The sequence below is a fragment of the Cinclus cinclus genome, chromosome 2 (genome assembly GCF_963662255.1).
Source record: "Cinclus cinclus chromosome 2, bCinCin1.1, whole genome shotgun sequence".
In the NCBI taxonomy this organism is placed as follows: Eukaryota; Metazoa; Chordata; class Aves; order Passeriformes; family Cinclidae; genus Cinclus; species Cinclus cinclus.
In genome coordinates, this window is record NC_085047.1 from 110,390,116 (window position 1) to 110,417,404 (window position 27,289).

At 44.0% G+C, this 27,289-nt stretch overlaps 2 protein-coding genes across 3 annotated transcripts in view; one reads left to right on the top strand and one right to left on the bottom strand.

Annotated features, from left to right (window-relative positions):
- USP9X (ubiquitin specific peptidase 9 X-linked) overlaps positions 1 to 5,957 on the top strand; it is a 94,694-nt gene extending 88,737 nt beyond the window's left edge. For both annotated transcript variants that reach the window (XM_062488120.1, XM_062488119.1), the window contains exons 41-45: positions 390 to 478; positions 2,834 to 2,990; positions 3,399 to 3,611; positions 4,053 to 4,148; positions 5,581 to 5,957. In XM_062488120.1, the coding sequence (XP_062344104.1) occupies positions 390 to 478; positions 2,834 to 2,990; positions 3,399 to 3,611; positions 4,053 to 4,148; positions 5,581 to 5,715 (690 nt within the window). In that variant the 3' untranslated portion in view covers positions 5,716 to 5,957. The remainder of the gene's footprint in view (positions 1 to 389; positions 479 to 2,833; positions 2,991 to 3,398; positions 3,612 to 4,052; positions 4,149 to 5,580) is intronic.
- An 11,532-nt stretch (positions 5,958 to 17,489) lies between these two features.
- Positions 17,490 to 21,110, bottom strand: RPL8 (ribosomal protein L8). The gene is made up of 6 exons (XM_062515180.1): positions 21,073 to 21,110; positions 20,789 to 20,932; positions 19,232 to 19,373; positions 18,838 to 19,056; positions 17,951 to 18,066; positions 17,490 to 17,689 (listed from the first exon to the last, which is right to left on the bottom strand). Exons 2-6 carry the CDS (start codon positions 20,924 to 20,926, stop codon positions 17,531 to 17,533), a joined length of 774 nt encoding a protein of 257 aa, XP_062371164.1. The 5' UTR covers positions 20,927 to 20,932; positions 21,073 to 21,110; the 3' UTR covers positions 17,490 to 17,530.
- Positions 21,111 to 27,289: the final 6,179 nt, after the last annotated feature.

Sequence of the window (27,289 nt, forward strand, 5' to 3'; positions counted from 1 at the left end):
GCAACCTGTGAAGACAGCCTTTGTACACGTTGCTTCAAAGTATCAATATCAATGAAAAGTGCCATTTTTAAATTTTGCTTTCCTAAAGGTATTTTTTAAGGTACTTTCTTCAGCATATCATGCTTGGGGCTTCAGATCAACTGTGTCAGAAAAGCATAAAGAAACATTTTGCTCTTTACAGAACCTACTGTATTTAAAAACAAATCAAATGAAATTGTAACCCTCAAAATTCCTGACACAACCAACACTTTCTAGAAAAGAAGTATTGTATCTTGAAATACCCTTTGAATTACAATGAACTTCAAATGAATTGTGTTCTTGTATTTGACTGTGTAAGCTGCATGCCTCAAGGAATGCTTTCTTGTGTTCTCTGCATTTTCACTTTTTAGGTTGCATATTCATATACATACGAGCTTCGACCTTATTTGGATCTGCTTCTGCAAATCCTGTTAATTGAGGACTCTTGGCAAACTCACAGGTCAGTATTTACCTGTCCTTTTATAATTCAATATTGTTCTGTACAGATTGTTTTTCCAGCAGTTCTGTTGCTAATCCTTTCAATAGGTTTATTTTCAATAGGTATTAAATCAAAATTCACAAATAAAGCAATTTTTTGTGTTTTTATCTGAAATTCTGAGATAAGTACAACTTTTCACCTTCCTTGCTATTGAGAAGTTTGCTATAATGCCAGGATTTCTCACATACAAGAGAATGTGCTGTTTAGATTAAACTCAGTTGGTCTTCCCTGTGATGTGCTCAAGTTGATCTGTAGAAACATCCCCTTGAGGTGGGTCAGAGATAGCCTGGGCTTGCTCAGGAGCACATCAAATATAGGAGTGGTACCAAGACAGGCATCAAGTGTGAATGTGGGAGAAAAGAATATTTTACATAGAGGTATTCTCTGTGTGATCACCCTTCAAGAGAGTTGTAGCTTCACCATATTACATATTGATCCAGTATAAAACCTGATTTTTATATGTCTACAGTATAAAGATTCTGAAAGTTATTAAAAATTGTAATTACTGCAAATACTGTTCATGCGAATAGTCCATTTTTCTGAAATTTAATACAAAATTAGTAGGTAAGATAGCACAAATGTCATCAATTACCTGTCAGTGTGGCAAAATATCAGTGTTTCATAATAAGCAGTTCTAGGTAGTATGGGATTTACTGAATAATTTCCTGCTTTGTCTCATAGGACATTTCAAGTACTTTGAGTGAGAGCACACTTTTTGGGTATGGGAGCAGACTCCTCCTGTCCTTAGCTGTGGAAGCAGACTGCTCATTTAGGATGTTTCCAGTTGCCTGGGTTTATTTTAGGAGGGACTCAGAGGAGATGGTTGTCTGGCTTAATTATCCATACTCCAAGATATGATGACTGAGTTGTAGGGATTTTGTGATTTTCTTTATGGGATTTCCTATGCCTATATAATGCAGTTAGTTTATATTATCTTCTTGATAAACAAATAATTCTGTGAGGTAAGTCCATGGAATTCTGGAGGATGGGCATACTTTAATACATATGAAGTAAAACAATGGATTTTTAGGGTTGAACTGCAGGTAAGAAATCATGGAAGTGGTTGTTGAGGATAATGCTGTATTTGGAATAGCAGGGTATGAAGGAGGTGTAATATTGTGATGTGGCTTCCCTGGAGAAGTATATCACTCCATCTTCCATTGCAGTGTCAGGAGCAGCACTGCTCTATGGAATTGTGTTAGACTTCCAAAGAAGGTATTAAATGGCCAGCTCCAGTCATCAGTTACTTCTTGCTGCCACTTCTGACCATAGCTTGAAGTACTTGTCTCTGCCCTGTTCTTGGTTTTGCTGTGATAATCAGAGAATTTTAATGATAGTTGTCTTCTCTTTCAAAAAACAAAACAAAGCAAAAACACCACACCACACACATGCACACACACACCCCCCACCCCAAAACATTGAAATTGTCCATTGTAAATGGTGTTTTGTAAGTCTTAGAGAACAAGTCTGATCTGACCTTGGGCAGTGTGCATCTCTTGGGGCAACTTGTCCTCTGGTACTGCAAGATCACTACTGCTGGCCCTTGGCATCAGACCCACTCTCTTAAATTTCTCTTGATTGACAGGTTCAAGCACCAAGTTTGGAATGGTAAAAGTGCCATTCCGTTAAATTAACTGAAGTAAAGCTAGTCATTGCTTTACAGATGGAGCCTGGGCGTAGCTCTGTGAGACACCAATGTGGGTTCTGTGGCCCCTCTGACTTGTTTTGAAGCCAAAAGTATGCCAGTTCTCAGTTTTTGCAGTTTCAAGGTATCAGTTAATTCGTCTGCCCTGTTCAAGAGCAGAAAATGCAGAAACTGGGCTTAGTTCCAGGGAATGCCCAAGTCACTTTTCCCATGCACAAATATGTACCATTCATTCCCCTTCAGAGGAGCTGCCTGTAAAAGGGTGTCTTTGAGAAACATAACTGAGTGTAAGTAACCATTGGGTTGAGGATTTAACTGTTCTGATTCTGTAAGGACCTACTGGGTAAACAGGGCTGATTTGTAAATGCAGTAGATACTTTAGTAATAAAATTAAACTGTTAAAGTTGATACTGTGACTAGAATTAATCATACTTACATTTCTATGTATCTTGTTTTATATATTTTTTAGCACATTCAGTAATTTTTGACCTAAGTTATATATACCATGTGTCAGGTTAATTTTCTGATTTTAAAATACCTCTTGGCTAACACTAGAAGTCAGAACATCAACCATCCCTTTTATAATTACACTGTATATAGAACCTTAACTCAAATGCTAGAACTCTTTAACACTTAAAGTTTTGTTGTTGTTTTGGTTTGCTTTTTTCTAGGATTCACAATGCACTTAAGGGAATCCCAGATGACAGAGATGGACTCTTTGACACCATTCAGCGCTCGAAGAATCATTATCAGAAAAGAGCTTACCAGTGTATAAAGTGCATGGTAGCTCTCTTCGGCAACTGCCCTGTAGCTTACCAGATCCTTCAGGTGATACCTTTTATTCTGTTTCTTGCTGCTTTTTTCCACACTTCTGTCTTTAAAAATAAATAAATAAATAAATAAATAAAATCCCACCATTATTCAGTTTTTGACACCTTGATTAAATTACATCTTCCAGGGACAACTCATTCAAACCTTCTGTATGAGAAGGTCGTTATAAGGGATTGAAAGCAATCTGGTTAAATCGACACTCATTTGCAGCTGTGATGCAGCTGCACATCTACAGACTTAATTTCAAACTTGAAGTCTTCTTTGGGGAGAAAAGGATATTTGTGACTCCCTTTAAACAGCAGCAGATAGGTTGGTGGTCTCTGACAGCTGATGTATAGGAAAGGAAAAATTTTAGTTTTCAACAACAGCGGAAATAATTGTGAATTGTTCATTTTCCATCTGCAGAGCAATGGAGATTTGAAGAGAAAATGGACCTGGGCAGTGGAATGGCTTGGAGATGAGCTGGAGCGTAGACCATACACTGGCAATCCCCAATACACCTACAATAATTGGTCTCCACCAATACAGAGCAATGAAACATCAAATGGCTACTTCCTAGAGAGGTCACACAGTGCTAGAATGACTCTTGCAAAGGCTTGTGAACTCTGCCCAGAGGAGGTAAAGAATTAATTTGTCTTTCAGTTAAGAAATTGAGTTAAGTGCTTCTGTAAATAATTAACATTAGCAACAGTCTCCACTCATTAAGAGGTAATATATTTCATATGTACTTTATAAGTACGGATTTAATTTTTGTTGTTCAGATTTTATTACTGTTCCTATAGACATCTGTCACTTAGAGAATTAGCAGTATAAAATTTAAATTGACCATTTGAAGTAGATTATGAATGGGTCTGCCAGTATTATGTTGATAGAGGGAATTTTTATTTAGTACAGTACAATATAGGTGATGGGGTTGGAGTGGAATTTTTCTTTAAATGTCTAAAACATTACTCTAGCATGTCTGAAACAATCACTTACTTGCACATAGGATTGGTTCAGGCTAGAAAAACTGTAATATGTTTTTAGAAAGTAAATTAAATTGGCTGTTTCAAACTTCAGGAACCAGATGATCCTGATGCCCCAGATGAACATGAGTCTTCTCCACCTGAAGATGCCCCACTGTACCCCCATTCACCTGGTTCCCAGTATCAACAGGTAAAAGTTCTGAGTTGAACTATTTATTCAGAGTTTCAGGTTTGCTTTTTTTAGCATTTATGGTGACTTAAATTATAAGCATTTACCCAGAAGCATATTATTGTCAAATACCATGTTTGGAGGAATAAAGATAAAGGTACACCTCCATTTCACCAGGAGCAGTTTCACCATCAGAGCTTCAGATGAGAATTTTATCAGATCAGAGGTTAATCATCCACAGACAGAGCAGATTGATGCTATCACAGTCTACTGCATACTGAATTTGATTCTGTAGTATTTATTGACATTGATAATATTTTGTGAGTTGCTGTCTTGTTTTCAAATATAAAATCAAGTCTCAAGGCCTGAATTTGGATAACTGGAAGGCTCTAGGGCAAAAAGCAAATGGCTGTGTTGCCATGTAACTCATGCTGTGAACACTGATCTCTAAATCTTAAGTACATGTAAAATCCAAATCTGTTTTTCTGTTAAATGGCTGCTTTGTTAATACTTTGCAGTGGAAAGCCATATCTGGAAGAAATCATAACCAGGATCTTCTTACTGAATTGACTAAATTATTAGATCCCTCAGTTGCCATTTTTTTGTTCCAATTCATTCTGTATATTCCAAATCTGCTAATTTAATTTCCTTTCCTGCCCAAATCCATTTTCCCCTCCATCTTGCTTTCCTTACTTGATGTTCTCAGCAGAGCAGTTGGTAAGTCATGCAGATTTTCCCACTCCTTCCTGAGCTCCCAAGTTCAGACACATTCCGTAACCTCACCATTGCCCTTGTCATGTGTTCACTTGCAAGAGAGAGCATTTCTCACTAACACACACACACAGTCCTCATACTCTTGGTTTCTCCACAAACTCTGCAAAACAGTAGATAAGATGGTTTTGTTTGCCAGATGTGTGTGTGACTTTTGAAATTGGGGCAGAGCATTTGCAGAAAGCTACTGGTCTTGATTTCATTCAGTTCTGTAACATTGAGATTTCCCCCTTAAAAATTTAAGTATGCTGTATAAACACAGGTTTGCTTTTTCCACTGTTTTAGATAAAGAAGTCAAGCTGGTTGAATCTGTTAATAAAATACGTGCACGGTTTATTGTGGCAGCACATAGGCAACCTCTCTTGGTGTCCTTTTTTTCTTTCTTGCTGCTTTTGCTTTGCATGTGACTTTTTGTGATTCAAAAGCTGAGATTACTGTTTGAACTGATCCTTTTATCTTTACATGTTGAAAATTTGTTTCCCTTCTGTATAATTCGTCAAGGTAAGTATAAGGTGTGAATGAGAGGAATGAAGCAGCTGGGTTGTGTGTTTTTACCGATGTAGGTAGACGAGAAGTTGGTGTGCTTGAGGAGACTTTCCAGTAGTCTGAGTGGAAAGGGGGAAAGCAGGGAGAGACAGCCCAGAGGTTTAAATCCCTTTGAAATGTGTGTGCTTTGTTGCAGAATAACCACGTGCATGGACAGCCATATACGGGCCCGGCAGCACATCATATGAACAACCCTCAACGAACTGGCCAACGAGCACAAGAAAACTACGAAGGCAGTGAAGAAGTTTCCCCGCCTCAGACAAAAGATTAGTGAAATGCACATAATCAATTAACTTGCTCCAACAAGACTGTGCACCCAGGCCTTACAGTCCAACTTTTCTCTGTGTCTGGCTAATATTTAAAACTAGAAAAACTATTCCTAATCAACATGGAGTGGAGAGTCTATTCACTGTCTTATCTGCAGAAAATTGCTGTCAATATATAACCCGCCTGCAGTGGAAAGTGTATAGTGTTTTGTAATAAATGGCCTGATGCTAATGTGTAAATGGCAAAGGTGTATATAGTATATTAATGTTTGACTGTTAATTCTTGAGCAAGAAACATTTTTTTTTTGTCTTGATGAGACTCACAGATCTACAAAAACAAACAAATAATTTCTTGATATATCTGCTGCGCTCTGCAACCAGTGTTGCCTGCCTCATGGCAGTTGGATCAACTCCTTTACAAAAAAGCCTATCCATGTCAACCACAAAAATAGTTTCATGTTAATTCTTTGCCACTGGAGTCGATTTTACTATGAGCAACGTAATGGCTGGTAACCTTTTAATTATTTGGTTGATGTGGAAAATTGGTGATGTAACATTGTTTCTAGATCTTTTTTCATTGCCTTTTTCATTCTGGTATTAGGTTAATCACTTTGAAGCTATAGTTATGCTGTAACATTTAGCATGGCTTCACACCAAGTTAGTGTAGCCAGTGAGGGGAAAAAAAAAAAAAAAACAAACGTGACAGCAGTTGTCCCAGTGTGACAACTGTATTGCTCAGAACTTTTTCTTCTTACACCTAGACTATAAAATGGGGAGGGAAAATGTGACAAACAAGTGGTTTTTCAGTTTCACATATGTTCCTCACATCTGATGTTTGACAGTTCTCTCTCTGGGTGGGATAAAGAACACTTAGTTTTCAGTAATAGGAATTTAAAAGATTTAAAACAAATATGCAAAAATTTGCTATGCCAGGATGCCTGGAGCATAATAGACTGTATTTGGTGTGCTTGTTTTGTTTCTTTGGTAGAGCTTATTAGATAAACTTCTAACACTTTCCTTCTACTGCATCCCAGTGAAGTGGAAGTCAACAAAATCACAGAGTACTTGTGAGTGCCACTGCACCAAGTTAACTTGCTGGTTTTCTGCTCGTTCACAGTTCTACTTGAAAGCGAGAATTGTCTTAGCTCTTTATCCATTATACAGAAAATCTTAACATTAGAAGCAGGGTTTAAATATAAAATAAACTACTGGCTAGTCAAATACAATTCTGAGGTATCTCTATTCCAGAATAAACATTTGTTTAAAGACTTAAAGAAACACATCAGTAAATACTGTATTTAAATGAAAATTGGTAACTTGAATGTGTGTAATTTTTTTGGAACCTGTCTAAAAACCAAATACCCCTGCAAAACAGATACAGCCCACCCTATACTATTTAAATATTTTGCTGTTTTATTTTATAGAAATTATTTTGCTGAATTCACAAATAGAATTTGATTTAAGAAGAATATTTTGTCCTGTGGTGTGTGTTGTTTTTTGGGGTTTTGTTTTTTAATGGACTGCACAGAAAGGTGAATTCTGTGCAGTGGCACTATGCTGAATTCTGGAACAACAGTCACATTGAGATTCTGTGCACAAAAAAAAAAAAAAATAATTTGGCCCTCAAGAATAAAATAATCAGGACAATTACACTGTAAAAGTTTCTTAATGTGATTTATCTTGTACTTTTTGTATGTTTTTATATATACATATATATATTTAAGAGCACAAGCTTGATGGTGTTTTTTACAAATGAGTTGATAGAAACAAAGCTGCTTATCAAATTAAAGGTCTGTAGTTTTGAAACGAACAATGGAAAATTCAGTCCAAGTGCATTCTTAGGCACTTAGTGTAATAAGGGAGGGACACAGAAGATTTTTGAATATGCTGATGATCACTTTTATGCTTCCATGTTTTTCCTAGTGCTCAAGTTATTTCAGATTTTTTTCATAGTTTTTTAGTAATACCATTTTATCTGGATTTAGTAAATTTGGATAACGTGTTCCCATTTATGTTTGAAGATGCTTGTTGGAGGTTTTAACTTAAAAAATTCTACCCTGAGTTCTCAAGTTGAAATATTTATTTGGACCAGTAATTGTTAAACAAGCTATCTCAGAGGCAATTATTACGTATTTTGTACTATATAGGTAAAATATATAATGTGCTAGTTCAGCCTTGCCAAATGTGTTTGCTTTTAATAGTGCAATGATTGTAGAGACATGTCAAACCTGTGACACTTTAAGGCTGTGGCTTTCTCCAGCCATACCCAGCCCTGCCCCAGAATTGGGAATGGCTGCAGTGGCAGTTGTTTTCCAGGCAGCAAAATGAGGATATTGTGCATCTTCGTGACACGAAGAAGGATAAACCCATATTGTTTGCTGCAGCTGCTGCTTTTTAAACAGGCAGCTGCAGTGTAAGGTGCAATGTTTTCTTCACTCTGGGCAAAACCATTTTGAATTGTACTTCTTAACAAATATTGTACAAGCAAAAAGTTTGATATGCACGTTTCTGTCGCAGCATTTTGGCAGGTGACTTTCAGGAGATGCACCTGGTGATACCTCGTTGGTAATGGCACACTCTATAAAGCAGTAGCCCTCAAAGTGCCTAAAGATTTAATTCCCCCATTACTGATTTCAGTCCTGTTTTCTGTTTAGAACAGTTTCTAGGGAATCTCTGGTCTTCCATAAAATGAGCCAATAAATAGTAAAGCAATTCCTTGTGTTCCTGGTGGTGTAACATGGAATACATGGAAACTGAAAATCCATAGGTGGTGTTGAGTTGGGGTTAGTATGTAGTTTGACCTTGGGGGAAATCCATAACCTTACTGAGCAGAATTTCTCTGTTTTGTACATTTGGATTGTGGTTGTTTAGTGACTAAATTAAGATTTTAACACTTGCTACTCTCAGTGTTAAAAATGGTACAGCCATATATAAAAAGAATTCAGTCACTGTTTGTATATCAGTAAATGTTCTACAGAGTTAGTTACCTGCACCTGTGTTACCCCTTTGACAAGAAGGAGATGGCTCAGGGTTCAGTTAAAGCTTGTTTGTCCTGCATGACCAGAACTTGTGGGAATGGACAAGCAGAACAGGACTCTGCTTGACTTGGAATTTTTCACATTATTTTCCCAGCTGACTACCAGCTCTGAAAATTTGAGTTCTGTCTGTTTTTCAAGCTTATGTATCTTGCTGAAGTTGAGCCAGAAAGAAATGAAATTCCCCCATTTACATTTCTTATTTTTTTGTCCCGAGTGAACCTTCAGACAACATGGGAGATTTGTGTTATATTTGCAATTATGCCTTCTCAGCCACTCTGTTGTGCCTAGCTTGTGTGTTTTAGCATATGTATCGTAAAAAAGCACTTACAGTTCCAAAACTTCCTGTATATTTCCTGAGATACAGGAGAGAATGAGATTAGCCATTCTGCCAAAGTTAAAATGGGCAAAAATTGGCTGCTGTAGCAATTTACTTCATTTTTGGTTTCAATAAATTTTGTCTACCTCTTAAGTCTTTTACCAGAAATGAATAGGCTGATGAACTGCATCAGGGCAAAGTGGCTCCATGTTTTTGTTGGCATGAGTTCCAGTTACTGGGCATTGCAGGGAAACTTTCAGTGCAATGGATTTAACTAAAAATGAAAGGTGAAGACTGATTCTGTAAATTAGAGGAAGAAGTGGCATGTTGGGAAGTTTGCGGAGTAGCCAATTAAGCATTTAAATGTCTTAGTAAAACCTTATTAGCCCACACTTTCAGTTCCATATTGAAAGCAAATTCTCTCCCCCATGATGAAAGACACACCTTTATTTTTGGGAGGGTGAGATGCAGATGCCAACCTCACATGTCTTAGGATAGGTGTGGGAGTTTCCCATTTGTGGCTCTGCTCCAGCACAGCATGATCAGGCCAACAGTGATTTTGGCTCTCTGTCTTCATAACTTTTCATGCTCTCCATCATGTTCATGATACCGCTTTGCCACAGCCGTGAGGTCTTGGGAATAAAGTGTGCACCTGCCTTGCCTAGAGCCAGACAGTAGAGGCATTCTGGGAGCAGTAGGAAGTGTCCTGTACAAACCCTGTGCTGCACTGAGGTGCTGCAGTGGCAGGAGGCAAAGTGAGAGGATCCTGGCTACTTCCTCCTGCAGGATTCCTGCTCTCCTTGCAGGTACTCTGGTGAGGAAGATGACACCAAACCTCTCTCTAGACCTCGGTGCATTTTCTCCTGGCTGGCAGCTGGGATCAGAGTGATCTGTGTGTGCTCTCTGTGCCATTCCAGGGTTGTCCCTGTCCCTGCCTTCCATGGGTTGCCATGTCAGCACAGTTGTTTGGCTGAGACTTGCTCTCCTCTCCAGACTGGAGCAAGGGCTGTAACCCAGCCCAAGTACTGTTGCTTTTCACACTGGGACTTCTAAGGTTCTTGCCATAAATTTCCTGTTATTTCTAAGGTATAAAGACCTCCCCTGGGCTGGTTTTAAGTGTCCAGTAACCATTCCTGTTCCATTTTTTCACAAGACCAAGTGTACAGCCCCACCCCTGCTCTGTCTGTTATGGTAGGCTTTGTCTGGAAGTGTGTTAATAGGAGAGTCCAGCCATTAAATTCAGACATCCCCATTCCTGCCTGCACTCTGATTTTTTAAATGCATGTTGTGGTGGATCCATGGATTTCAGCAGCATTTATGTGAGTTCAGTTGATTTCAGCACTGTAAGAGTGGAAGTTGCTGATACATTGGGGTCAAGCCAGCTCAGTCAGCGGGTGGCACAGAAGGCAGAGTTCTTGTTTGCAGACAAATCAAAACAAGCACTGGGGGAACCAGTTTCTGAAGGAGAAAAACACTCCTGAATAAGGGCTAACTTTTCACCAGATTTTTAAATACCCAACTCTGTATTTTTTAGCTTTAGAACTCCTTGAACCCAGATTTTGATAATAAAACTGACCTATAGGCTGTTTCCTTGGAACAATTTAATATAGCCTTAAATCATCTCAGCGCAATTCTGAAGCGACAGGGTCATTGTTCAGTGGTCAAAATAATGTGCAAAAAATGTCTTCTAGTTTTTAGCTATTAGATAACCTTGAGCAATGAAAACAAGAGAAAAAAGGTTCTATGACTTCATCTACAATATGACCATAGCAAAACATCCAGTACAGGAAAATAAGATCATTCCTTTCTGTTTCTGTAGTATTCAAAATGTCTGATAATGTTAATTTTTGTTCTTAATTTGCAACTGCTGTTCCAGTAAGTTGGTGTATTTTGCCCAAAGTGGTGTGACCTGCACAGTCTGCATTTGCAGTGATGTCCCCTTTAGTCCATACCAGAGCAAAATCTTTAAATGTTTGGTTTTCCTCTATAAGCTGTTCCCTGATCCACATTTCTGTTATTGTGATGTGCTGTTGCTGTTTTCATACAATGCCCAGGGCTGGATGAATGCTTTCCAAGTGTGGTTTCACCTGAGCCATTAAGTGAGCAGTTCTGTTCCTTTGCTGTAGTGATACCTCTGTAGATGCAGCTTTTAAAGGTATTGGCCTTTTTTGTAGCTTTATTTATTTAAATGCTGCTCAGTTCTTGTCCCTCACTCTTAAATTCCTGTCCATCATTTCTTGTGATTCTTTCTTACAGAGTTTTTCACTCTGGATTGCAAGGATCATTTTTATATTCAATATTTTTGTATTTTCTTGGAATCAAATCCCTTCACTTGCCATGACGGTTATTTACCTCCTGTTTTTACCTACACCTGCTGTCCTGCTGTTTGCTGCTGCAACAAAAACCCCAAAAAAACCCCACGTTTGCCAGGCAGCCTGGAGCCTTTCACAGTGCAGTAGCAGCAGCCACAGCCTTGACCAGGTGGGGTTTGTCATCTCTTTAATCTTCTCATTTATGTGGGGTAGGAAAGCTTTGTGCAACTGATGGCAGTCTGGAATTCTAAAAGCTTGTAGCGTATTGAGTTTCTTTGGTTGGTCGTTGTTTGGGGTATTTTTTCCCTTCATTTTCTATATTGAACCATTATTCTACAGGTGAATAAAAACAGTAGGTTTTGCTAGAATCTACTGTGGAAAAGAAGGCTGATTGAAAACGTGGACACTTAATATACTTGATTGTATTTAAATATCTGGTAGGTGCTTTAAAGTCCTCAGAAGGTCTTCTGGAAACAAATTCCAAAGCTTAGAAATGTGAAGATTGGCTCTTCAGGACTTACTGATACTCACCAATTCTATCTGCCTGCCCTGTGTGTGACTAAGGACAGGTGAAATAGCAGAAATGAGAATATTTTGCTGAAGGTAGAGGTCATGCTGTGTGAAATCCCTGGGAACTGGAAATGTGCTTTGCCTGGCCCCACACACCCCTCTGGCAGCAGCTCGTGAGCCTTTCCCAGTGGGACCTGTCCTGGACCACAGGGCTCCCCAGGCACAGGAACTGTTCCGAGCAGGAACTTCAGATTAAGTAGCATGTAAAGCATTTTCTATTCTTCTTCTTCTCTGAGGTCTGTACTAAGTCTAATCCTCTGAGCAAATAAAGACAGGGAGTGGGCTGAGCGAGGGCCTTCGCAAGCTGCTTCTGTGAATACTTTCTACCTCTTGTCGTTCATTGAGAGCTGCCCTGGGCCAGGCCGAGGTGCACAAATACCTGCTGGGGCTGTTTGCTGGGCAGGCACGGGCAGTCCCTGCCTCCCTGGGGATAAATGGAATCGTTTGAGGTACCTGTGTTTGCATCCCAGTGAAGCAACTGATGTTTTCAGGTGGCACCGTGAGGACTCATACTTTCTCCTCAGCCTCTCTTGCTGCCTCCCACGTGAAGTAGCATCTAATCCTCTCACAATTAATGTGCAAATAACACAGCAATTGCAGGGAGGGACTTGGTTTTCCAGCTGTGTCAGTGAGGGTTAAGAAAGGGAGAGATGTGGGAATGTGAAAAGCCAGGGTTCTGCAGATCAACCCAGGTGTTTATCCAGAACAAAAAAATTTTACTGATTGCTACTGTGGTTGTGTGTACAACTGAAATGCTGAAAGAGAACTGTAACCCTCCCACTCCGAGTCTGAGAGAGACCTGGCATTGGCTTTCTGAACACTTCTGCAACCTGAACCAAAAACCTGCTGTGGGAATGTAGACTTACATAGAGCTGTGGAAGAAAACTTCAATCGTGTCACTTCTCTCGGTCTTCAGAGCAGTCAACATGGTTTTGATGTAGGTTTTAGATTATGTATATATAAATCTGATTGAAGTACCAACAGCAAACCATAAATAAAATGTGGACTTAATTGAAGAACGGGCTAGTGGAGGCCTCTTGTGTTGAATTTATTAAAATACAATATAACCAAGTTGGCGGAGGAGACTCGCTGTGATGAAGACAGGGAAATAAAGCTGGGGTGTCCTCGAGTTGAGCCAGGTTTGCTGCTGCCTCTGCACCTCCTGTAGCACCCACAGACTGGTTTGATGGTGCTGCTGGAGACAAGCTGGGAACGCTCCTGGCATCACCTTAGTGCCTGTGAGGGCCAGAGGCTCTGGGAGTGGCAGCTGCTCCAGGGACAGATGTCCTGTCGCATTCCAGGCCAAGAGGAGCCGGTGCAGCTGCTGGGAAGCTGCTGTGACCCCTGTGCCTGCCACGTGCCCCTTGCTTTGCTCTGCCAGAGCAGGGGCCATCTCCCAAAGGAATGTGAGGTGGGTGCAACGGAGAGCTACTGGAAACCTCTGGTTCCCCAGGTTTGCTCTTGAATATATGCATATGAAAGTGGGAAACAGTGGCAAATTTCTGGAAATCTGTGGTATTAACATTAAATAAAAAAAAACTATTACAAAAGCCATTATGGAAGCAGATGACACAAGAGGTTTCCAGCTTGGCATGAATAAGAACTTTACACTGAAGGTGGCAGAGCAGTTGAAGAGCTGTGGAATCTCCCTCTCTGGAGACATTCCAAACCCACCTGGATGCATTCCTGTGCCTGCCTAGGCAGGGGGATGGACTGGGTGGCCTCCTGAGGTCCCTCCAACCCTGACAATGCTGTGATTTTGTTAACACTGGAGTTTATCCTTGATCTGTTTGGTTGATGTCGCCCATCTGAATGGAGGTGAGTGTGAATTCTCTGGACATCAACATGGTGGCAAAATTGAGAATTTGGGGTACACTTTGGATTTATCCCAACAGATCATTGGAGGTGGGGGGTTGCCGTAAGCTGGGAGAAGAAAGCTTTTGATGAAGACAGCAAAAATGTAAAACAACTCCTATGAATGTATCTGTTCTCACATTTCTCTCTGAGAATTTGTTAATGCCACAGGACAAAAAAAAAAAGCCATTTTTTAATTTAACTTTTGTGGAGGCTCTAATGATTTATTGATCACCTGACTCCCTGAAACCTTTCAGAATTTGGGCTCCTGAAGTTTTTACATTAGCTGAAAATACAGCCCAAAGCATTTCCCTTGGATTTGATAGATACTTACCTGGTAACTTCAGCATAACAGTCAGGATCATTATCTTGCTGCTAGAGCTTGCTTCCCTCTCTTCTTTTTGCAGAAACTTCCTGCATGGTTTTGCTCTTTTTTTACCTCAGACTGTGCAGTTCTTCCCTGCCTGCACCGGTGTGTACCAGGCTGTGGGTCCTCCAGAACTGCTCCCCCGTTCTGATCTCTCAGGGCTGGGCAGCCAGGATGGGAGATGGGGCTGTGGAAAGCTTGGGGCAGTGACAGTGACCCTCCGGTGAAGTGCTGCTCTACGGAGGTGTTGGAAGGGGATAGTGGTGTTAATGAGGGTTCTGTCACTGGGAAGGAATTTGCAATACCTGTCGATATTTAGGTAGCACTTGGTGCTACTCAACACACCCTTTAAAAAGTATAGAGCAAATGCTGTTTGGTCTTTCAGTAGATGGAAATTTGAAGCTCTTCTAAAAGAAGCCTTTAGTGCTTCACTGGTACATATATTCTTTATTTTTTAATATTTTTTTTTTCTTTTAGCAATCAAAACCTTATACTGGAAATAACCTCTGAGAATTCTACAGGAACACTTAATATCTTTCTTTAAACAGTTTGCTTCGTTTCAGGATTTTTGTAACTGTGCTAATCTTGATGTGATAATAATCATTATTATTAATGAATATTAGTTTATAATAATATAGGGTAATTTAATAATAATAATTATTACTATTATTGTTTTACTAACGAGAATGACTTTGGTTTTTGGCTACATCTATAGTAGCTCATGTGTTCTGTACAGTATTAGGGTTGGGAGTTGAGATGCTCCTTCACGAAGTATCCTGGATATAAACCATATAAGCAAATCGACTGGGCATTCTGTCATGCTGCTAAAACAGGTGGTTTGAGCAGGAGGGTGCTGATTATGATACACAGTTAAAGCATAATTACAACACATTACATAATTACTCCCACAGCATGGGGTTTGGAACTAGATGATCTTCAAGGTCTTTTCAACCCCAAACCAGTCTATGATTCCATACAATGAGTTGTGGGGGTAGAAAAAAGGCAAGACCACAGAAGGAACTGTGTGCTTTCTACTGAGCATGGTTTGCATTTATTTTGCTTCATTTACATTTGAAAGCGTTTTTGTGTTGGAGCTGCTTCAGTCGAGCCAGAACACCTGTCCCACTCACAGCCACGTTTGTGCTTTCCTGTGGTCAGCAGGTCCTCAGCTCCTGCTCCTCTGCAGTGTCCCTGGCCTGTTTAATTTCTGATTTCTGCAGTGCAGATTTGGAGGCAGCCTCTGCCCTGCTCAGCTGAATCTGCTGCCCATGTAGAGGACAGGGACTGCCTTAACTTCAGCCCCATTTTAATTTTCTGTCCAGTGCTTTCACAGATCCTCCCAGCCTGAAGTTAAGCATCTTAGGAACTCACCTGTATGTTTTTACCAGTATTTTTAAATTCTTATTGCACTGTTAATTGTCTTAACTTCCCTTGTAGTGTAAACTGCTGCAGTTCACCTCTATTCTACAGCTTCAATTAGACCTTTGGTTTGGAAGATACACTTCAGTTTACTTAAATTTTTAATTCAAGGTTGCTTTCTTTAGGTTTCGTTTTTTATTTGCCTTACCTTACTCCTTCCCTCATGTTTCTTTTCACAGAATTTTAGCACTTGTAGGTGTTGGGGCTTGAGGAGCATTTTGCCACTTGAGTCTTCTGGTCATTTGTCAGGATTATGGTGGCTTTTTCAGATTCCACGTTCATGGGGATAATAGGAGACTGTACTGGAATAGTAGTTGCAACTGGAGTTCATTGAAGGGAGAAAAAAGTCTTTGAAATGCTCATACGACCATGTGAATTTAGACTTCTGGCACTGCATCCTGTATGTTTACATTAATTGTGTTTGGAACTGCATTAAACCTGTAATATGGTACTTATTTGTAATAATTTGTATTACTTCTTACTCATGGATTTGGTGCACTGATCCTGTGGCTCTGAACACCCATGGACACTGTCAGAGCCTGGAACAGCAGCAGAGGCAGCCAAGGGGCAGTAACCACCTCCTTCCTGAGAAAATACATGGAGTCAACAGATCCAAATCTGGTTAGAAACCATGTTTTTTTCCCTGAGTCCTTTAGGTGCATTTAATGCAAATTGTTGTGGAACATTAAATACTTCAGCTGCTCTTCTGATGGTGTTTGGGAAGACTGCTACTCTTTGAGCCCTGTCAGGAGAGCACAGGCTCCCACGAGCTTCTGACCTCACGACAAGGACAGGTATGAACTTCAGATTTTGATGGAACTGGAGCAATAGAAACAGAAACAAAACTTGCCCTTGCTTTTTCTCCCATTGGATCTGATGCCTTTCTTCAAGGCGTGGTTTGTGTTTTTAAAATCACCTTTTCCTCCCCAGACACACACGGCCAGCCCCAGTACTGGTTTTGTGGGTGGATGTAGAAATGACTTTTCCCACTTGGCATTCCACTGGATTCCTATCAGTGCAAGTCCTGCCCATCCATGGAAGTTTGGCCCTTGGCACAGACCCCTCCAGCACAGCCAGAGCTGCTGCAGATCAACAGGAGCCCAGGCTTTGGGTGTACTCAGACATGAAAGCTGAGCCCCATCTGCTTTCATTGACTTTTCCCTGGTAAGGCCAGTCCAGAAAAGCTGTAAAGCCCTTTTGCACTAAGCCCCATTACTTTTCCCATTCCCTTTTAAAAGCTGGCTTTTCACACGACAGCTGCTCTTTTAAGAACACAACTTCCTAGTGGACATTAGTTCTACTGCCCAGTTAGTGAAGTACCTGGGATCATCCCATCATGACCAACCTGCAAAGGGGAGATGTTTGAAGCTGCCTGCCCTTCCCAAAAACTGACGAGTACAGGGCAAGGGGGCAGTCTGTGTGATACCTCAATTTTTAGGCACCTTTCATTTGGCTTGAAAGGAAGGAAGTTCCAAAGGAAGCCCAAGTCTTGCAGTGAGCAGCTGAAATACTTCCTAAGTGCTGCAACTCTCAAGCTTCCCCCACCCCCCTCAAAAGATAAAATGGAAAACCACTATGCTAGAGGCCATAAACCTAGAAAATTGTGCATCCTTTCAGACAGATTCCCAAATTTAACCACAGGATTACTTGGCTGCTTTGTCAGGCCTCCACTTCCATGGAACCAGGCCAACATGAACATCACACCAGGGCACAAGATCATCCAGAGAGATCCACTCCAGCCTGCAGGACCAGCTTACAGACTGCAATTGCTGGCTGAGAGAATCCCTGCTCTCCAAGGCAAGGGGAAAAAAACGCCCGAATCTCCAGTCACAACTTCTTGTGTTGAACATTATCCCAGTTTTATCCCCACCACAGCAGCAGACAGCACGAACTCCACACGAGCTCTGTCGTACAAATTTATTGTGTGGCCCCCAGGGTGGGAGCTCAGTTCTCCTTCTCCTGCACAGTCTTTGTGCCCCGCAGCCGCCCCGTGCGGCGCGCGGCGATGAGCCCGACCTTGCGTCCCGCGGGAGCGTCCCTGCGGATGGTCGAGGGCTTCCCGATGTGCTGGTGGTTGCCTCCTCCGAAGGGATGCTCCACAGGCTGTGCAGGAGGAAAGCAAGACAACCATGTAACCACAGAAACTGATGGTCAGTTGTAAATAAACAGACTGGAGGGGACAAAGAAATAAGTTCTTCCCTTTTCACATGGTGCAGTCACCATCAAGTGCTGCTAATTCACCCCTGTGGCTGCACATTTATCTGGGAAGCTTCCCTCCCAGATAATACACCAGGCTCATTCCAGTATCCCACAAATCTTTTCTGAACTGTCAGAGGGGACAAGGATGACTCCAAGCAGACTCACGTTCATGGCCACACCACGGACACGTGGCCAGCAGTTCCTCTTGGCCTTGTACTTGTGGTACGCACGGCCGGCCTTCAGGATGGGCTTGTCAATACGGCCTCCACCAGCCACAATTCCTGCAGGGAATGGCAGGAATGGTGACACCCGAACAGAGCACGCACCAGGACAAAGGAAAGCCAACACCAACAGTAACATCAGAGCTGAGCTAACAGCCTTCTTTCATATCCAATACACAGGGAACTGGTAAAGCACTGCCATGATTACTGCTACGATTTCCTGAGCAACGTCAGGTTTTTCAAGTGAAGTATGAATAGGAAGAGCTCAGGGGACTGCGAAGAACTTTGAGGTCAACTACCTGTTTCATGATTTACTGAGTCAATTTTACTGGAGCAATGCACCAGATGACTCACTTTGATGTCTTCCATGCACAGGCAGGCAAGCGTCACCAGCAGCCATCTCAGCCGTCATCAGGTGCACAACAGACCTGGTGCGGCCTCTGCTCCTTGGCAGTGGTTTTGTCATTCCCTGTCAGACCTCCCAGAACACTCCACCCACCTGACACCACCAACAGGCTCCCTCAAAAGCAGATCAAAATGGCATTTTCCAAGGACTGTCCATTTCCATTTCCCCAAGGACTGCAGATTTTACAGGTTGAGCAATTCCACTATAACCTGAGGACAATAAGCATCTGCTTTTCTGTCCTCCCACTAGGTCAAACCTTCTCCAAATTTAGGTTACCACCACAGAAAAGTAATGTAGGTGTAAAATACAAGCCAGGCACTGAGCACACCATCCAGTCTGCACATAACACTATTTTCAAGATGGTTATTAAAACTGGGGCCTTGCTTGGAAGAGTAAGTGACAAGTTCACACCAACTGTTCCTTACCCACAACAGCCCTGTTTGCAGAAGAAATTACTTTCTTGGAGCCTGAGGGCAGCTTCACTCTGGTTTTCTTGGTTTCAGGGTTGTGGGAGATGACGGTGGCGTAGTTCCCGGAGGCTCGTGCCAGCTTCCCGCGGTCCCCGGGCTTCTCCTCCAGGCAGCACACGATGGTGCCCTCGGGCATGGTGCCCACGGGCAGAACGTTCCCGATGTTCAGCTGGGCTGCAAAGAGCAACCAGAGCAGCCACAGCTTCACTCGGGGCCTTGGGCCAGGGTTACAGCCCCGCTCAACACGGGAGGCACCACAAACCCTGCGGCAGCCAGGTCCTGCACTCCAGCATCCCAAACCCCAGGAGCTGGGACAGTCCCAGCCCAGCCCAGCCCAGCCCAGCCCCACCTTTCTTGCCGCAGTACACGAACTGCCCTGTGTGGATGCCCTCGGCAGCGATGAACAGCTCCGTGCGCTTCTTGAAGCGGTACGGGTCACGGAAGGCGATCTTGGCCAGCGGAGCGCCCCGCCCGGGGTCATGGATGATGTCCTGTGGGAAAGCAGAGCTGCTTTAGGGGGACACGGCCTCTGCCACGGGTTCTGCAGGAATCCAAGAGCCTCGACAACTGTGGGATGGTTGCTCTGGGACAATTCTCAGCAAGACACTTCTCAGGGGGATCTGGGCTTCCCCTGCGTGAGCGAGCTGAAAATTCACATTTGACACAACACAAGCTCCTGTACCTACATCCCATCCAGTCACAGACAAGTCCTTCCTGCGAGGGAGGTGGGGCCCTGGCACAGGTTGCCCAGGGAAGATCTGGGGACCCTGTCCCTGCCCATGGCAAGGGGATCTGAACTGGATGAACTTTAAGGTCCCATCCAACCCAAATCATTCACTGATCACAAAATAATGCCTGGTTAAGCGTGCTGCTTGCAGCTAATCCTGTCTGAACAGCTAACATTCTGCAGGTATCCAGCCTTTCCATACTAAGAAATCCACTTTCACTTTGCCCAACCACCTTTGGGCAGAGACAGAGCTGGTCACAGGCAGTGACTTCTCCATGTGCTTCCCTGGGATTGAAGCATTTCTAACATTCTGCAATCAGGTAAAACAAGGTTTTTGAAGCCCCTAAAAAAACGAAGCACAGACTTGTTTCTTTTACATGTGGAAAAATGTCCATTCTGTTCCTGAAGCATACTGGGATTGAAATACCCAATCATGTATTTATTTAGAGACTACAGACAAGTGAAACATCTCTAAGATGTGTCTGTCCTCCAGGACAGCTCATAAACTGTTGGTGTCCATTGTTGACAACCGACCATTACATTTTATCAACCCTGTTGGCCAAATCCCCTATGTATTACCAAGTTCCAAGTCAAACCTTACTACCCAGCTTCTATCGTCTCAGTTAGCTGAGGGTGAAGAAAATCCTCTCTAAATCCTGAACATGATTGTGCTGTAAAACACTGAAGGGCTAATCAGAGTATCTAACCTGTTTGCACTCCAAAAGTCCCCGACACCCAAAAAAGTACCTGCAGCACCCCTGAACCACTATCACACCCCAAATACAGTACTGCCTTGCTCCTGCTGCTCAAGACTAAAATGATGGATATCCCTTGAAATTTCCAAAGATTTGACTTGTTTTTATTTTTAATTTGCAATCAGCTACAGGGGAAACTCCCCAGCCATGATTCCTGAGGCACAGGGAATTCTTAGGCAACATAAAACCACGCTGGTACTGCTACTCTTATGAAAGCTCCAGCAGAAAACCCGATTGCTGGCTAAGGGTTAAAAATAAATAAATAAACCTAAGAGCGTAACTTTTCAAGGAGAATGATCTATTTAAGACCAGAATCCGGAGCGAGACGGGATAAAGGCCAGCCAAAGGGCTGGCCACTGCTGGCACCCCCGGGGACGCGGTGCGGAGCGTCCCCGCCGGGCAGGGGGCTCGGAGCCGCCCGTACCTTGACGATGCCCTTGATGTACCCGTGCCGCTCGGCGAAGTCCACGGCGCGCAGCTTGGCCGGGCCCTTCCTGTGCTTCACGTGGGCGCGGAACACGGAACCCGCTCCTTTTCTCTGTCCGCGGATGACGCGACCCATGGCGCCCTGCGGGGACGCGGGGACAGCTCAGCGACACCCCCGTCCCCGCGCAGTCCCCGCCCTGCCCCTTCCCGCGGCCGCCCGGGGCGCGGATGAGCGCGGATGGCAGCGGATCGGGATGAGGATCGCGACCGCCTCGCTCCTACCTCGCTCCGGCCTCCCCGGAAAAGAAAGAACCTCTGACGTCACGGGCGCGCCGAGGCGCTTCCGGCGCGGTGACGTCACGCAGGAAAAGGCGGAGCGCGCGGGTTCCCGTCCGGTCCCGGGGCCGCGGGGAGTGCTCCGGGGTCGGAGCGGGCTGTGCGAGGGGCTGGGGCGCGACCGCGGCGTGCACGGCGGTGCATCGGCTGCGTAAAGGAAAACAAATGAAAGCTGCGCTCGCCAAGCTCTCCAGGTTCTCGCAGCGTCACTTCACCGCGTTAAAAGCGGCGGCAAACAAACCCAGTATGAAACACTCGGCGTGTGTTTCAGTGCATAATAGGAACAAAACCTGTACATTTATATGCATATGTGTGTGTATATATATATATATGTAGAAAATAGATAGTTAAAAGTGTTACACGGTAGTGACTGTTGTCCCCGAGAAGCCTCGCGGGGAGCGGGGCTGTTTTCTCCTCGCTCCAGACTCGCAGGTCCCGATCCAGGAGGGAACCGGGGCCGTTCCCGTTCCAGGACTGTTCCCATTCCAGGACTGTTCCCATCCCGGGGCCGTTCCCGTTCCAGGACTGTTCCCATCCCGGGGCCGTTCCCGTTCCAGGACTGTTCCCATCTCGGGCCGTTCCCATCCCGGGCAGTTCCCGTTCCGGGGCAGTTCACATCCCGGTGTTCCAGGACCCACTTTTCTGTGTCTTAAAAGCTCCTTGTCACACTCCGAGGGGCCAAGGAGGATGGAGGGGGGCTCAAAGTTCACTTTTCCACGGCTTTTTGCACTCAATCACAGATTGGATTATGCTGGAAAAGACCTCTGAGCTCCAATATTACAATATCTAATCATACCTCCAGTGAAAAAATCCTTCCTACTGTCCTACCTAGACCTTCCCTGGAGCAGGTTTTACGTCCTCTTCCCCGTCTCTGGTTACCTGGGAGACGAGACCAGTCCCCATCTGGCTACACCCTCCCTGTCAGTGACTTGTAGAGAGCAATAAAGTCACCCCTGAGCCTCCTTTTTTCCAGGCTAAACATTCCCAGCTCCCTCAGCCTCTCCTCTCAGGACTTGTGCTCCAGAACCTTCCCCAGCTCAGTTCCCCTTCTCTGGGAATACAGCTGGATCTGTAATAATCCGGCTGTATTGTGCAGTTTAAGAGCTGTAGGTTTTGGGTGAAGAAGTAACTGAAGATAAAAACCCTGCAGGTGCTTTAAGATGCCTTTGCCAGATTTTAATCAATATTAATTAGGGCATAATTGAGAGATACAGCAAAGCAAAGGTAATCATCTTAGTGTTCCTAATCAACCTGAACATTTGTCCTGGAAGGAGAAATGAAAAGTGCCTTAACTTCTTTAACAGCACACCAGGTTTGCTACAACAGAGGCCACTTTTCCAGAACAGGTCACTGCTGGTGACCCAATTCATTATAGATGGACTATTTAAGCTTATTTGACTCATTGGAAATCAGGAAAAGCTAATCAGCCCCACTCATGCCATTACTCCTCTCCTTCAGCTGAAGAACATACACATGCACTACATCTTGATAGGTGAGCTTTCCCACCACAGTATTCCTGGGACTGGTAGAACTCACCGTCCCATAAGATGCAAAACCCCTTGATGCCAAGGGTTCTGAGCCAAGATCCTTGTTGGATTCAGCCTGCACAGGTAAAGGGATTAGCAGGGCCAGGAGTCCCCCCGGCCATCTGTGGAGGTCACTGTCCCTCACACAGACAGTGTGACAGCTGCTCAACCTGGGCCCCACATGATAGCTCAGTGCAGGATGGCAAACTGCCACATGCTTTGGTTTACACTGAGTTTATGTTCATGCTGAGTAGGAACATCTCAAGACTTTGATTTATGGTTCCTGTGGCAGCAGGAGTCTTGTTGGTTTTTGCTACTAAATATGACAAGAGAGAGATCTCTAAGGAACTACCTGAATTTCCCAATATAAACCCAGCAAATTTCATTGGTCACTCCTCTGTCTTGTTCTTAGTAAGGATTTAGTAATTGCTTAAGAAGTAGTTGTGTAATGACTTAGTACATTCATAATTTTAATTATCCTGTATCAACTATACTTTGTTTTAATTTTATTGTTATTTAATTCATGATGCAGTCTTCACACTGCTGTCATCATCTGTGAAGCTGCAGCCTCTTGATTCTATCATGGACTTGGGCAGCTGCCTCCCTGCCCAGGTACTGCTGCAACACAGAGGATAAGGCTGGAACTGGGATCATCCTTAACTCCTCCCTGCCAGCTTTTTGGGTGTCCTGAATACGGGTGAAAATGTCTGTTCCAGAAGAATGAGAAGAGTTCTGAGTTCACCATCATCACATCAGAGGCAGTTTCAGCCCTTCCTCCCAGCAGTGCTGAGTGGTTGTCACCTATTTGTGTCACCACAGGCTGTGTTTATGCACACCTCAGAATCAGAGCATGCTGCTGCCCAGGGCCCCACTGATGGTATCCTCCAAGCTGACTCTGAAGTATTTTTTCCATCAGCTAAAATCAAAAGGAAGCTAGGAATAGTATGCATCTAGGTCTGTATGCACTCAAGATTCCTTAGGATGCACACATGAATATGAAACCCTGAAAGCCTCCAAGTTTTCCAGCCTGGATGGCATTTAGAAATCAGAGAAGAAATGCAAAGAGATGACAGAACAGCATTAATGATGATGTCATTTTATAACTGATTGCTTCTTTTATAAGAGAAAACATTAGTTAACACTTTCATTATCAAGGAATAACAACATTGTATTACCTGGCCCATCCAAGGACGGACTGAGCTCAAAATAAGGTTAATTATTTACTTTAGCTGTGCCTTCAAAATTAATGTATCCAAAGAAATGCAAGCAATTGTTTTACATTGGATGGCAATTAAAAAGTACTGCCCAGTGTGGCTGTGTGTCATGCCCTAAGAATCTCAGTGACAAAGAAATATGAGTGTTGAGCACTACCAGTGATCATAATTCTCTTAAATTTTGAGGGGTGGAGGTGGTGCTGTGGTTTGAAAAGAGGTCCCCAGTCCCTGGGCTGATGTCAGCTCCCCGATCCAATCTGTGGGATATTTCTCAGCATGAGGAGGAAATGGCAGTGCCAGAGCTACAGCAGGACAAGCTCATGCTGGGCAAGACAGTGTGAGCCACGGGACTACTGATGGCAGAACAAAAGCAATACAGGTATTCCCTGGCACTGCCCACCCTCTGCACTGCTGTGCAGCAGCTGCTCTTGTGCAGCTTTGAGCCCTGAGATTTTTGCCTTCAGGACATCATCTCTGGCACTTGTATCCTGCTTTTGGCTGGAGTAGAGCTAATTTTCTTCCCATTAGCTGGTACAGGGCTGTGTTTTTGATTTAGTATGAGAACAACATTGACAGCATTAACTAAAACATCAGTGTGTTACGTAGTGTTTATTCTAAATCCAGGACTTTTCAGTGCCTCATGCTCTGCCAGTGAGGAGCATGTCCAGGACAGCTGATCCAAGCTGCCCAAAGGGATATTCCTCCCCACAAAGTGTCGTGTCCAGTATATGAACTGGGGGGAGTTGGCTGGGAGAAGCTGACCACTGCTCAAGGACAGCAACTGTACTGTGCATCACTTGTCTGTCATGGGGTTTATTCATCTCTCTTTTCCCTGTTATTATTGTTATTATTATTATTTACTTTATTTCAAGTATTGTTCTTATCTCAACCCACGAGTTTTTGCCTGTTTTCAATTCCCCTCCCCATCCCACAGAAGCTGGAGGTGGGTGAATGAGCGAACAGCTGCTGGTACTTAGTTGCCATCTGGGATTAAACAACAACAAGCTGCTTTGCTTTAAGACATTACAGCCTTTAACCGGTCTTGCTGCCTCTCTGCCATGAGTTACAGCTGGTGGGAAGAGGAGCAGAGGCAGGGCCATTGTGCTGGAATTCTCTGGCCAAAGCCTATTTTTCCACCAGTACTCAGGCTGTGCTGGAAGAATTTGCTTTTCTCCCTGAGAATTCTCCAAGCCTGGAGCAAGCACAGGGTTGTCTGGCTAACCCAGACACATAGTGCACATCTCCACAGTTCAGGGGTCTGAGGCTCTCAGGAAGCCTTGGCCTCACATGCCTCCCAGGCACAGAAATCCACATGGAAGTCTGATGGTGCTAGGCAAAATAGGGTATGCTTCCAAAGCATGGCTGCAGCACATCACAGCCTGATATTTTGGCAGCAGCTCCAGCCTTTGGCTGCTTCAACTACAACTCTGAGCTGAGCTGGCTGAGTCACGGCCGCACATCCTGATTCCAGGGCAGTAACACTGGGCAGCAGGGAACCTCCAGTGCTGCTGGGCAAGGCCAGGTCTTCTGTCTCCACAGATACTTCCACGGGACTGTGGCTGCTGAAGCCCATCCCTCAAGCATCTCCCCTAGCTGGCAAATTTGCTGGGATAATAGAGAAAGGATTAAAAACTACTCCCCTGATTCTGGAAGGGCTTTGGCAAAGCTGTGGGTGCCCCCGTGTAAATGCACGGTGGGAAAAAGTCAAGGGTGTGTTGCTTTAATTAGTCCTTTCATTACAGTCACAAGCTAATTTGATGAAGGTTAATTGCACTGTAAGTAGCAAAAGGGTGGTGTTCTTCCTGCAACAGATGGCAGCCACCAAGAAATTGTGATGAGATTGTTTTTTGAAAAAGGGGAAGAAAGAGCGAGGTTTCTCTAGGACCCTGCCTTGAAAGGGAACTGAGAGGGGAAGCCTTTAACTCTGTGCATCTTTTGAAAAGGAAGGAAATAAAGAATGGCTGTAAGTGTTTTCTTTCTGGGAATGGTATGCTACTAGGAATATAATCCTGACCTCCTTTAGGTGGGCACTTACCTCTGTGTATGATCTTACTGACCTCTCAGGGCTTTGTCTGGGTTTAGGAACTGACACGTGGACTCCTGCCAAACTCCAGCATCACAGTTCCAGTCTGCAAAAATAACACACCCGCTAATCCCAGCAAGCACCCTCGGGGAGATCCTATTATTGCTGCTCCAGAGCAGGGCACAGGGGAGTCACCTGCTGCCACTGAGGCAGGGGAAGGGCCACAGACAGGAGCTCCTGTATGGACTGCTAAAGAGGCAAAGCTGGTCTCCTGCTCCGCATCCAGAAAAACTCCTTGGACCCAGAGGAAATATCCTGGGCCTGCAGTGTCCTGTATCTAAAATCAAAGGAGCCCTTTGTGAGGATGCCCTCGCAGCAGCCCCCCTATATCACCTTCAGCATCCTTGTGGGGCACAGGTCACTCATCTGCATTCTACACTCCTGGCTTTCCAGAGAGAAAAATCCCTCCCCAGAGACATCACAGGTCTTTTTTCCACTGACTGCTCCCAAAATAAATACCTCTGCTCTCTCCAGAGGAATTTCTCCTGAAAGGATCAGCTTCTGTTTGCTGTCTTGAAATACACAGTCTCCCTCAAGTGTCCCAAGTTCCCCAGCCTGTCTCATTCCTAAACCCTGGAGGGAGTTCCAGGGAAATTACTTGAGCTTTCCCTTCTGCTCTTGCATGAAGCAGATGAGGTCCCTGACCGCACGACAACCACTCCATCATAATTGCAGCTCTCCTCTAAACCTTCCCTGTAAATGCAGCACAGGGTGACCTGGAAGGAAACCATGCTCTTTACAGGCTTTCCTGTACTTGCAGATCCTCATTTGCACGGTAAGCATTTAGGTGGAAGGATCCTTGCCAAGTCCTCAAGCTGCAGGCTCAGCCCGTGCTCCCTTTTGAGTTATTGTTTTCACACACCCGGCACCCCCTGACTTTGGGAATACCCCTGGAATTCCCTGGGCTGGCAGAGCTGTGGCAAAGACACTGCCCGGGGACACAAGAGACTCCGGCTGTGCCAGAGCTGGATTTATCACAGAAGCACGGGATAAAATCGGAATAGTGTGCAGAGGGAAAAAGCCGGTTAAGTGACTGTGCCTTGTCCCCCGGAAAGAGAGCTGGCCCCTGCACAGCCCTGCAGGGAATTGCAGCAGGGAATGGCTCTGCTCCCTGTTATTCCCCGGTAATGACAGCCTGGATTTGTCGGGAGAGGGGAGACCCAGAGCCGCAGAGCTGGAAAATCCCAGTGCAAACAAAGCGATTTGCACTTCACAGAAGGGCTCAGCGCTGCTCATTAATTAGGTTCTGGTGACCTCTAGAGGCCCTGAGCCCAAAGCACCTGATTTCTGCGACTCTTCCCTGAAACAACGAGAGCGAGAATTCTGCTTTATTTTAGTTA